Source organism: Rhinoderma darwinii, chromosome 3 (genome assembly GCF_050947455.1).
Source record: "Rhinoderma darwinii isolate aRhiDar2 chromosome 3, aRhiDar2.hap1, whole genome shotgun sequence".
Lineage (NCBI taxonomy): Eukaryota > Metazoa > Chordata > Amphibia > Anura > Rhinodermatidae > Rhinoderma > Rhinoderma darwinii.
The window spans coordinates 173772707-173786386 of record NC_134689.1 but is presented as its reverse complement, the minus strand read 5'-3'; the positions used below and the strand labels follow the sequence as shown (position 1 = coordinate 173786386).

The 13680-nt window shown below is 37.0% G+C and overlaps 1 protein-coding gene across 1 annotated transcript in view; it reads left to right on the top strand.

The window, feature by feature from the left end:
• PDZRN4 (PDZ domain containing ring finger 4) overlaps nt 1-13680 on the top strand; it is a 152684-nt gene that overhangs the window by 121708 nt on the left and 17296 nt on the right. Inside the window, exons 5-6 of the mRNA XM_075855034.1 lie at nt 1014-1076; nt 8795-8896. Of these exons, the coding sequence (XP_075711149.1) occupies nt 1014-1076; nt 8795-8896 (165 nt within the window). The remainder of the gene's footprint in view (nt 1-1013; nt 1077-8794; nt 8897-13680) is intronic.

The following is a 13680-nucleotide window of genomic DNA, read 5'->3' as shown; positions in this document are numbered from 1 at the left end:
ATAATCAGTAATACAAACAATGTCAAACTGTTTTCCTACATGCATCAATTGTATAATACATACAACAAAAAAAGCAATTAAATTGGTTAATAATATTTACAGTCAAGCTCATATTCAATTAAATAATTAAGTACTTGGTTGTACAATATTCTGCTTTTATATTTTTCTGATAAATGACCTCAGACAATCTTATATACTGTATTTTTCCTGAACCATAAAATCATTATTTCATTTTAATCATTTTTGGGGTACTTCCAAAGGCCAAGCTACTACAGGGTTTTACAATCTTTTATAATTACATTGTCTTTTGCCATTAAATAGCAGACTCTGGTTTATTATTTTGGTGACAGGCTATTATTAAAAAAGAGCATACTGAACATTTTACCGTATATGAAATGTAACCTAAAACCAAATGCTACACTTAAGGTGTTTTGTTTGAAAAATAGCTAGTGGGATGACAGGACCAAATAAATGACTTAGGATAACCATCAACTGAAGGTGATAGATAGTGTTCCCACTCTGGACACTGGATCATTATTCATTACAGAAATATTAAACATCTGGACAGCTCAAGACCTCTGCTTAACTGTCAAGATTTATCTCAATATATCTTCAGTAACAATTGCACTGTATTTAATGATGCTTATTTACCAGTGATATAAAAGCAGATTTCTACCAGATAAGCTTGTTTTATAAAAATGCAGCGTGCTTCCATAATTTATATGTGCTTTACTTTCTACTTTGTAGAGCACAGCAAAATAGTAACAATAATAAAAATAATAACAATAACAATAATAATAATAATAATAATAATATTATTATTATAATTTTTTCACATTTTGCCTTTACTTTTGAATGTATTTAGAAACTCCCAAGCAAATTATTGTGCCTACACATTTTGGTGGGAGATGCAGCTACAAATATCATGAGTTACACTTTAAATATAAATAGATGAGTTATTAATTAAACCTGGATAAGTAACTAGTTTTTCTCTCATATTCTGTTTTCTATAGGTTGATCCAGACAGTATTGCAGCCAGAGATGGGCGCATTCGAGAAGGAGACAGGATCTTGCAAGTCAGTATTTCTAATTATATGTTCCTCTCCAGATTTTCCAAGAATTGTTTAATTGTTTTTATAACACTATCGCAATGACATCCTCAAATATACTGTTGCTTTTTCTTAGTAAAATTTTTAAAAGGTAACCTCATTTCAAAAAACATCTGACATGTTGTAGACCTTCATCGATTACACTGTATGAAGAGCTATTCCCAAATATTTATGTTTTTATTAGGAGGGGTTGAGTTGTAGTTTGCTTATAGATACCAAGGCGATCTAGGGAAATTTGAATTCCCCCTGTAGCTCTAATATATAATTGGGATGCTCCCATTTTAAAGGGAATTATTGCAGTAATATCATTATATTATGGAACTGCTGTTCATGCAATTTCGTAATTTGTGTGTGTATGTTTATGAAAAGTATCCAGACATTTACAAATTATTTTTTATTGAAATACAAATTATACCCAATTACTCATGCTGGTATCATCTATGCGAATCAGTCACTTTTAGAGGGCATTGGGGCCTATGAGATACTTTTCTGTTCTAGCACTCATCTTAAATTACACACATTACATTTTAGTTCACAGATATATTTATCCATCTGCCTGTGTGGCCTGGAAAGTGAAAATCTAGTCTACTGAGGAAGGATAGCATCTCCTGAAACATGTATGGTTACAGATAAGACTTTGATGGGGTGATAGGAGCAGGGGTACTATCATTACTCATTTCAGCAGTAGCTAACAGCTCAAATATCACATATCACATTCACTTACCGTATGACCAAAAAAAAAAAGAAAAAGGATGATTTTCTTTTATCTTTTTCTGTCTTCTGTTTTTTTCTATTATATATCTGCACTATAATAAAAGTGCACTCTAATAAAACATTCTAAATTAAAAGATTAAATTATATGTTTCTTAAACACATTTACTAATAGATTCTTTGACATTATCAAAATATTTCAGCATATTTTATAACAAACTATATTTACATATTAATGCATTTGAGCCACAATTCTAGCGATAAAAAGGTCACACCTCTTAATAAATTTGGTCCATTTTACTCCAACCTTTTTTGGTTTTAGGCTGGCGAATGAAAAGTAAATCTCCCCCAGTATATTTGGAGGAATGAATCCAAAATAGTCACAATGGTCTTAAACATGCATATGCTAAATAAGTGAACATTTCTTTACTAATTTCAATGTGTGATGTAGACAAGGCTGTATTACAATGTGTACGTATGTTAGCTTTAGCCCCATATAATAGTTCCTGTCATAGCAACCATATACTGTACCAACCTTATGCCAACCTTGTGCCACACTACAGATTGGTAGATTGAACCAGATGAACTGATCTCTTTCTTCAACCTTGCTATGTTACAATGTTATATTTTAATTTTAGCCATTCAATTGAAAGTAACTTGTTTTAATTAATGCATACATATTATAATAGTAGACAGCAGTGCTGGGTTTTCCTATAGGCTCACTTGATTCTACAGAACAGTCAGAGGACCACTTCTACTTGCGGGTTTTTCTTTTTTTTCTGCTCTAATCTCAACACTGAAAAAGCAATTCATTGTTGAACATCACTGATACAATATGTCTCTCACTTGTAACTTCCTGTAGCTGAGGAATAAGGGAAGCAGGAGTGAGGGACAGGTAAGCGGTTTATTGCATGGGTTTTATGGCTGCCACTGTTATATGAAGGTATCAGATATCATGGCTATGGCAGAGACAATTCTATGGTGGCTATATGCACACTGCAACTGGCATTGTTAGAAGGGGGAATGGCTGGTCCTATTACAAAGATGACTATCGTTGGTACTATTATATAGGCATCATAGGTGGCACTATTTAATACAGCTGTTGCTATATTAACTGTAATGAGTACGATATATTGACAGCTATGAGTGGTAGTATTATATAAAGGTATGGCTGCCACTATTGTGTGAGCACTGTGGCTGGTTATTATTTGCACAGTAAGTAAAAAGTTACACTTTATAGTTTACCAATCCAACAAGGATATAAAATACCCCAATTCATATTTGGAATAAACTACCTCTTTCCATGGCAGATCATATAGTTATAACCAAGCTGATTGTGTTACCACAGTTACTGTATGAGAGAAATAATTTGGAGGGGGAGGAGACCTAGTATAAAACTAAATTATTTGATGGATAGTGAGGATGAAGGTGGATTAGCAGTGCCTGACTTAAGGCTTTATTTCTTAGCAGGACAGTGGAAAACTCTTGTGTAGAGATGAGCGAACTTATGAAAAGTTCAGTTCGGCTATTTCGCCGAATTTCACGAAAAAGTTTGATTCGGAACGAACTAGTTCTGACCGAACCTGTCATTTCCGTGCGCCGAGCATGGTACTGTCCAGGGTGCTGAAAGAGTTAATGGGCTGCACTAACTCTTTCAGCAACCTTGACAGTACATGCTCGGTGCAAGGAAAATACAATTTTAATGTAATAAAAACAAAAAATAAATACGTTCATACTTACATTCCTCCTGTCCGGCCTCCAGCGATGACGTTTCATCCATGTCGCCACTGCAGCCAATCACAGGCTGTAGTGGCGGTCACGCACGTCACGTGACCGCCTCTGCAGCCAATTACAGGCTGCCGCGGCCGCTGCAGCCAATCACAGGCTGCCGCGGCCTCTGCAGCTAGTCACAGGCCAAAAAAAAAAAAAATGTCTCTCTTCAGAAAACATACAGAAGTTAGGTTCATGTTTAAAGGTGGGTCATGAGAAATTCATGACCTTGTGGCTAACGCAGTATTGAAACATGTACATATACACCAGGGGTCTCAAGCACGCAGGCCGCCATCTGCGGCCCGCGGGACACAGAGCCGCTAGTATCGGCTCTGCTCCGAGACTCTGGAATTCCCTGAAATCGTTGTCCACATACGAACAGCGATGTCTGGGGCTTCCCCAGAGCCGGAGTCCCGGGCAGAGCGCTAGTACAGGTTCTGCTCCAGGACTCTGTGGAATTCCCTGACATCGCTGCCCATATATGGACAGTGTGTCAGGGTCTTCCCCAGAGCGGAGTCCCGGGCAGAGCGCTAGTATCGGCTCTGCTCCGGGACTCTGTGGAATTCCCTGACATCGCTGTCCACATATGAACAGCGATGTCTGGGGCTTCCCCAGAGCCGGAGTCCCGGATAGAGCGCTAGTACAGGCTCTGCTCCGGGACTCTGTGGAATTCCCTGACATCGCTGCCAATATATGGACAGTGTGTCAGGGTCTTCCCCAGAGCGGAGTCCCGGGCAGAGCGCTATTGTCGGCTCTGCTCCGGGACTCTGGGAAAGCCTCTGACATCGCTGTCCATACATCGACAATGATGTCAGGGGCTTCCCCAGAGCAGGAGTCCCAGGCATGTCAGGAGCCCAGCTGGAGTCCCAGGAAGAGCCTACTAGCTCTCTGCCCGGGACTCCGGCTCTGGGGAAGCCCCAGACATCGCTGTTCATATGTGAACAGCGATGTCAGGGAATTCCACAGAGTCCCGTAGCAGAGCCGATACTAGCGCTCTGCCCGGGACTCCGCTCTGGGGAAGACCCTGACACACTGTCCATATATGGGCAGCTATGTCAGGCAATTCCGCAGCGTCCCGGAGCAGAGCCGATACTAGCGCTCTGCCTGGGACTCCGCTCTGGGGAAGACCCTGACACACTGTCCATATATGGGCAGCTATGTCAGGGAATTCCACCGAGTCCCATAGCAGAGCCTGTAGTAGCGCTCTGCCTGGGACTCCAGCTCTGGGGAAGCCCCAGACATCGCTGTTCGTATGTGGACAACGATGTCAGGGAATTCCAGAGTCTCGGAGCAGAGCCGATACTAGCGGCTCTGTGTCCCGCGGGCCGCAGATGACAGCCCCAGGGGCCGCATGCGGCCCGCAGGCCGCATGCTTGAAACCCCTGATTTAAATGCTGAGAAGGAGAGAAATGGGTGCACAGCACCAAAGTCATTCGTACTCACGCCAAACTCCCGCCAATCACAGGCTGCCGCGGCCACTGCAGCCAATCACAGGCTGCCGCGGCCGCTGCAGCCAATCACAGGCTGCCGCGGCCGCTACAGCCAATCACAGGCTGCAGCGGCCTCTGCAGCCAATCACAGGCTGCCACGTCAGGAAAGAAGGTCGGACTGGAGGAAGAAGAGGGACTCGTCACCAAGACAACGACCGGGTACGTATGAAATGCTTTTTATTTTATTTTTAATCAGCAGCCTCTTCTCTCTATCAGTGATTGATAGAGACAAGTGGCTGCCGATTAGTATAATATTTTTGTAATGTTTTTTCTGCCCACCCGGGTTCGGTCAAAACGTGTTCGGCCGAACACGGTGAAGTTCGGATTCGCTGCGAACCGAACTTTTCGCGATGTTCGGACCGAAACCGGGTTCGGTTTCCCGGTTCGCTCATCTCTACTCTTGTGACTAGAAAACAATCTCCTTTTATACAGGACATCGTTAATACTAGTAGGGGATCCCTGCGAAATATATTGGAGGTACTTGAATCTGGTCAACTTAGAGTTAGGAATTGTAAGGAATCTCCGCTGATACATAAGATCTCTGAATTATGGATTAAATTAAGAAAACTGTATAACACGAGGGGAGCATTAAGTTTCATGCCATTGATTGGCAATTATAATATTACTGAGGTCAATAAAATAAATGACTGGAATGGATGGTCAAAATATGGACTAATGCCGGTCAAACAATTTTTTCATAATGGGGATTTGAAAGAGTGGGATACACTGAGTAAAGGATTAAATATTTCATTACAAATGGGATTCAAATATTTCCAATACACCATGCAGTGAAAGCAACAGTGGATAAAACCCTATTCTCTATTGAGTCTTCTGATTCACTATGGAATTTATATCAGTTAGTGGGACAAAGAGGTTTATTATCTCTGATCTATAAGAAATTAAAAAGGGAAACTCAGGAGGAGTGGAATCAAAGGGGTAGGAAGGATTGGGAAAAATCTCTTGGCACAATTGATGATACACAATTGATGGAAGAAGATCAATGGTGGTATTGGCAGGTTTCTTTAGAATAGGTCTTATAGAATTATACAATTTTTTATTGTACACCGCCTATATTTGACTCCAAGTGACATGAATTTTTTTTCATAGAGATATACAGGGGAATGTATCAGATGTGGGGCTTTAGATGCAGATTTCTTTCATCTATATTGGAAATGTCCTAGGGTATACCAATTTTGGTTAGATGTTTTGAAATGTATAGAACCGGAAATTTAAAACTTGTGATTCCGGAGGATCCGGAGATTTGGCTACTTGGAACACTGGACAAGTTGCATATTCTTCACAACAAGACAAAAATGGTGACCATTATGCTTTTTTTTGCAAGGCTAATTATAGCATAAGGATGGATGGCACAGACAGCTCCAAACGTCATAGACTGGCATAGATTAATAGTGAGGAATATAAATATCAAATTTGGCTGTTATAACAGTAAGAACAAAAACCATAAATTCAGGCAAATATGGGAGCCATGGATTAAATCTATGACAGATGAACAGAGGTCTATGCTGAATAATAGAATTATAATTAACTAGGGGAGATCGACGGGTGTTCGTCTTTTTTATTTATTTATTTTAATTTTTTTGTGTTTTTTTGTTTTTGCTTTTGTGGTAGGGGGGGGGGGGGTTAATGGTTTAACTGGTTGCCAACACAGGATGAGAATGCTCGTCCTGAGCAGCCAATACTTGGCGCATTAGGACGAGCATTCTCGTCCTGTGTGACAACTGTCTGTGCGCGCGATCGAGAGTGGGGCAACGGCTGTAATACACAGCCACGGCCCCACTCTAACAGCGGAGAGAGGAGAAACATCTTCTCTCTGCCGCTAACCTTTTGAATGCCGCGATGAAAGCTGATCGCGGCGTTCAAGGAGAGGGGACTGCACTTTGATCGCATCACAGAAGATAACTGTGACGCGATCAAAGCCCATAACTTATATGGCCAGACAGCCCAGGGTCCATTGAAGGACCCCAGGGCTGTCTGAAAATATTTCCTGTTGTTAGGGAATACTGAGGTATGCCCTAACAACTGCCTGTGTACAATCAGTACACAGGCTAATGTACTAGCATATAGATCTATGCCAGTAGATTACAGTTACAAAATAAAAATCAAAACGACCATAACAACCTGTACAACAAATGTATAACATTATTTATGATGATCGGTGTATGGTGTAAAAAAAGAAATATTAAAACTGCTGCGGAACTGCTTTTTTTCCTGCATTTTCGCCAAAATAAAAATGTATAGAAATTAAACGATAATGTATTTGTACCAAAAAATGGTACCTACATAAAGTACAACTCGTCCCGCAAAAAACTCATATAACTACGTCGTACAAAAAATAAAAGAGTTATGAGCGTCGGGATGAAGGATGGAGAAAAGCAATAATATGACTGTGCATAGAGGTTTCTCCTGATCAAATGTACAATACACAACGTGGATTCAACTGGTTTCAGCAGACACATGATGCTTATTTTTAACTTTTTTTTTTTTTAGTGAGAGCTATGTTGTACTTGACTGGGATTTTATGGTGTAGGAAAACCATTTAAATTATACCGACCATATATTTAAATTTTCATTGCTCAATTGCGGGAGTATTTTTGTTTCCAAAGATTTAACAAAACTGTAATGAAAGTAAATGTCATTTACACCAGCAGATAAGCAGGACACAACATTGACAGCAGAGCTTCTAAAATGAATAGTCCTTACATGAAATTGGCTGTAATTATGAAAAACTATGCATGTAGAATATTTTTTTTCCCCAAAGAGAACATTTTCACCTAAACTCCTAGGACTTTCATTATTATAATTGGGCATCTTTCTCCGTTAAATAGATCTCTGATAGTTCATCATGTGCTGCATGTTTGATTCAAGGAGCTTTATTGTCATGAATTATGATGCTAATGTTCTGCTAAAACAAATGCCGCCAGCCCTGGAAACATAGAGATGTAAATTTCTTCCTTCTTGTCCATACATAAAATAAAAATACAGTTATTAAAATAATAAACTACATTAATTAGCAAGAATTGTATTTTTATGTGTTAATATATTTTACCAAATATAAAGCTAATGTTACCATCAAATAATTATTTTTACTTAATTTCGGTAACTAGTCATATGTCCTTATAAGCCCAAAGAGCTGCATTTAGAAAATAAATTACTTGTTTCTATGTTGTGGTTTGTTGTATATTGAAGATGTTCTACAGGATCTTAGAATGATAAAGCTGAATTGCAATCAACGTTGTCTGTTAAGCATTGCCTTGTGAGATATAATAGTGTAGCTCTCTAATTGGCTCTTTGCAAGTCTCTAGTATGACTGATTTTAGCTGTTGTGCTGCCATTCTTCCTTCTACCGGCACTATTATCTCAGAGTGACACTTCCATTACTCTGAGCGAAGAAAGATGAACGTCACCTGTCAGAGGCTGGTTAATTGTGTTGCTAGATGTATGTTACCGGGGCTCAGCTCGGACGTTTATGAACATAACTGCTTCCTCTGATATTCACCATTCTTCACCGATCAATACAGTTCTTATAGTAAGCGCATAATTGAGTGAAAGCATTTACTATCAAGAGTTGAAAATGAGCCCAGTGCACGGGATTTGCTGTTCATACTTTCGCCACAAATGAAGGGATATTTGCTTTTATTGTATGCTACCTTGTGAAAATAGAAATTAATTTGCAGGTGTCATTCCTTTTCCTAGATTAATGGCCAAGATATCCAGAACAGAGAGGAGGCAGTGGCTTTACTTTCCAATGATGAATGCAGGAAAATTGTTCTTCTGGTTGCAAGGCCAGATTTACCGGTTAGTAAAGATATATGAGTAAATACAGTAAGACAACATTGATGTTCACTGAATGATTACTTACTATGTAGTGACCATTTTTCTCTAAATGCTGTTGAAACAATGTTCCTATTTAATTTGGAAATCCATCGTACACTTAAAATAATAGTTTTGGTTCAAACATATATCAATTGAGTGTTTTTAAATAAGCTAATTGTACATAAGAATGAAAATGTCAGACAATATATTTTGAAAAATAAACATTAATATATGACTTCAGGTCGAGGAAGCCTATTATTTTTATATAAGCCAATTCTATAAATTGACTAAGGATTATAGTAAAACCGAAGTCCAAAAAGCACAAAATGACCAAATAAGACTTTTTAGATACACATTATGCCATCATTTATGGCTTAAAGTATGTGAGGGTTTAAATATAGCGGGCACTGCTTTTAAATGATAAACTATATTATTATTCCAAGTCCACTTCTGCAGCAAATGCATTTAAACAATTCCACCTCTTATTTAGAACAAAAATGTGTATTTTTATGGTCTTAATTCATCATCGGCCATTACCACTTGAAATTACATAAAATGTATAGTACATCTTGTCTGCTAAAACAAAGAATATATAGCCTTGCACTCCAACACATACAGTGCACAAATACTCAATACCTTAAACAGCTAATTGAGATCAAATCACACCATCAAACTGCGTACAGACCTGTATGTAGCGCATTCCAATAGACTTCCAATATTGCATTAAAAACACTAGATTCCCCCAGTATCTAGCTATCTATCTATGAAAGAGTAGTGAAAGTGTTTCTACCTGTATTCCATGTAGCAGAAGCGCGGTCCTTTTTATGAAATCATCTGTGTCTTGTTGAAAACGCTGCTTAATAGATGTGTATCTCCTAAAGTCTCTTTTAGTTCGGATTCCAATAAAGTAGCTCAGTTTGAAAAAAATGCAAGCAGTAAGATGGGAAATAGTTGATCCTCCGGCCAGTAGCATACTCCAGATAACTGGGGTTTCTTACCACATGTTTTGGAGGTACTACTCGTGCAAAGTGGTACAGCAGCCGAAACTGGACAAAAAGAGTCCATCCAATGTGTTTAAAAAAAACACTATTCCTTTTGTCAGGGAGTCGCTAATGATGGTCCATAGCCTTCTTTTAAACCCCATGTGATAACTGTGGTGGTATTTCAATATAACATGGGGAGCATGTAATTTTCCCCATTTGAATTTCTCAACATTAAGAATATTAGTTTCCTGCAATAGTCAGAAAATAATAAAGTGTTTATTAAGTATGTACTTAAAAATGTAAATCTAAATATAAACTTTATTTATGCCCTATTCTTTGGAAATATGTTTAAATAAATGGAGGATTCCCATAAAGGCTGGATAAATAAAATATGCCCCTAGGGGCTACGTAAATCGTATCCCTGGACAATACCTTCATAACGGATAATACGTAAACTTTATAAGACATTATTGTATCCACACAATTTATTACTTAAAAAAATAAAAATGATAATGCTAATATACAGTATTAACACTGCAACAATCATTGAGACTGTAAATAGTTATATTTCATCCTATATTTGTTTCCCAAACATCAGTTATTTGTAGGAAAGGATCTATGTTCCCTATTTCCGGTGTTCACATTATAGCACTATAGGTCCATAGAAGAAAACCTTGACCACTCTAAGAACGCACTGAAAATGTATTTTTCAAAATGCTTTATTCCAAATACTGGACTTTTTAGGTAAGCGATTTTTTAATGTACGTTTTGGCCTATCCAAGGCCTTTATCACAATCGCTGTGAGGAAAAAAAGAACAAGTGTATAATGTACATTCTGAGCCGTAATCACTTATAACGGAATGGATATAACATTTTATAAAATATTAACATAGGTATATAAATCTAAGGTAAATGTATGCAAGAATACAAAATTGCAGTGAAGACGATAAATTGCTAGTATATGATGATTCAAGGATGATTGGGGCACGGTTTAGTCTTTTCTCAACGATTTTGGCGGATGTCGTCAGTACGGAAAGTCGTGTGATACGAAAATAGGAACCAGAGAAAGATTTACTCAGTTACATGAAGAGGTAAAATATGCTCAATATTCATTGAGTAAAAAAAAAAATAAGTAAAAAAAAATAAAATAAAAATACAAAAAAAAAATAAAAAAAAAAAAATATATATATATATATATATATATATATATATATATATAATAAACATCCAATGATAGGCAGCACTCCAATGCCAAGGTGAAAAGATAGCTTTAATAGCCCTCGTGCATTAAAGCTATTTTTTCACCTTGACATTGGAGTGCTGCCTATCATTGGATGTTTATTGGATATGGAACTGTGATCGGGTTCCCAAGGCATGCACCCATCTATACCTTTAAAGCTGGTTCTGCTGGACGGTGGACTTCCTATATATATATATATATATATATATATATATATATATATATATATATATATATATATATATATATATATATATATGAGAAATATATATGCACATGCAAAAACATACTCCTAGGTCATAGGAGTGTATACCAAGAAAAGTAAACAAATGAAAAATAAAGGGAGAATCCAAGACAATATACATTGTAGCTGGTTAACATGAACAAGATATCACAGAATAAGATATATACTTATCCATTTTATCTATCTAATTTATACACAGGTATGTTTGTCTCATCCTTTGCCTATATTCTATTTCCTTTCTATGCACATTTATTACCGGTACTTTATGGTATGGTCCTGAGGGGTATTTTGTCAATACCCCTCCCTCTCTTCTAAGTTGTTTTATATGCATTTTATTTTATTCTGTGATATCTTGTCCATGTTAACCGGCTGCAATGTATATTGTCATGGATTCTCCCTTTATTTTTCTTTTAGTTTCTTTTCTTGATATACACTCCTATGATCTACGTGTATGTATTTGCATGCGAATATATATTTCTGTTATATATGTATATATATATATATATATATATATATATATATATTTTTTTTTTTTACTCAATGAATATTGAGCATATTTTACCTCTTGATGTAACATAGTAAATCCTTCTCTGGTTCCTATTTTAGTATCACACGACTTTCCGTAATGAAGACATTCGCCAAAATAGTTGAGAAAAGACTAAACCGTGCTCCAATCATCCTTAAATCATCATATACTAGCAATTTATCGTCTTCACTGTATTTTTGTATTCTTGCATACATTTACCTTAGATTTGTATACCTATGTTAATATTTTGGAAATGTTATATCCATTCCAATATAAGTGATCACTGTTCAGAATGTACATTATACACTTGTTCTTTTTTTCTCACACCGATTGTGATAAAGGCCTTGGATAGTCCAAAACGTCCATTTAAAATCGCTTACCTAAAAAGTCCAGTATTTGGAATAAAGCATTTTGAAAAATCCATTTTCAATGTGTTCTTAGAGTGGTCAATTTTTTCTTCTATGGACCTATAGTGTGGATTTCCAAACCCGAACCTTTACAGCACCACCACATCCTACTCTGGAGTGCAGCCCTACATATTTCTTTCTACACTTTATAGAACTAACATTCAACAGGTACTTTTTTGATCCCGCAGCACTCCAAGTTTCAAGGGTGCATGAGTAGGCTTCCACGCCAACGTATAAAAATGGGAACTCAGCACTCCAAGGTATTATGCAATAAGTGATATTTTGTTTCACATATAGAATAAATTAGTAATCCAATATTGGTTTAACGTTTCGGTCTATACATCCGACCTTCTTCAGACACGGATTATGTCTGTGGATAGGGATATGCGGCGGATGTATAGACCGAAATGTTAAACCAATTTTGGAGTACTACTTTTCTCTATATGTGAAATAAAATATCACTTATTGCAGAATAGCTTGGAGTTCTGAGTTCCTACTAACCAACAAACACAAACCAATTATATTATTAATGTTGATTTCCAGTATGATCATATTCTACCAATGTTCTCCTCATTATAGAGTATATGTTTAGGTTCTTAAGTAACTAGCATGTAATTTAACTATAGTAGGGGGCTCATACTGGTATTATCTATAGGGCTATCTTTATCTAGATTATCTAGAACACAAAAAGTTAAATTCCCCAATTGAATCCATTTGAAGTGTATATAAATCAAGGACCCACTTTGATTCCACCCTAGACATTTTCTAATATAATCCCCTATTCTTTATCCTTGAGGGACTATTTCTATCCCAAAAAATTCAGTTCCTTTTATTTCACTGCCACAAAGTGTCTGGATAAAGGATGCCCTAGGACTTTTTTTTGTTACTTTACTGAAGTGTTCTCTTATTAATTTGTGTAGTGTTTTTTTAGTCCATCCCACATAAAGTTTACCACATGGGCACCTAATCCCATAAATTACCCCTTTAGTGCGGCACTTAATTATGTTTTTAATAAGGAAGGTTTGAGTTCCCTCTGAGCTTTTCACTTCATGTCATGATTTTCTGTTTTAATGCCCAACATGTATAACACCAGCTATAAGCTCTAAAACTCAAAGTTTTTTGTGGTAGTTTTCCTATGAATAAATTTTTCTTCAATTGTTGGTGATACTAGATTGCCAACAGTTCTTGCTCGTCTAAACCCAAATCTTGGAGCATCAGGTAAAAGTTATCTTATTCTGTTTTAGTAAAGCCCAGTATTTATTCATTAATTGCCTGAAAATTCCTGTTTGATTATGATATTGGGTAATAATTGGGATTTTTTTAAATCTCCACCTTTTTAGTTGGTATATTTTTTCATTACGTGAAT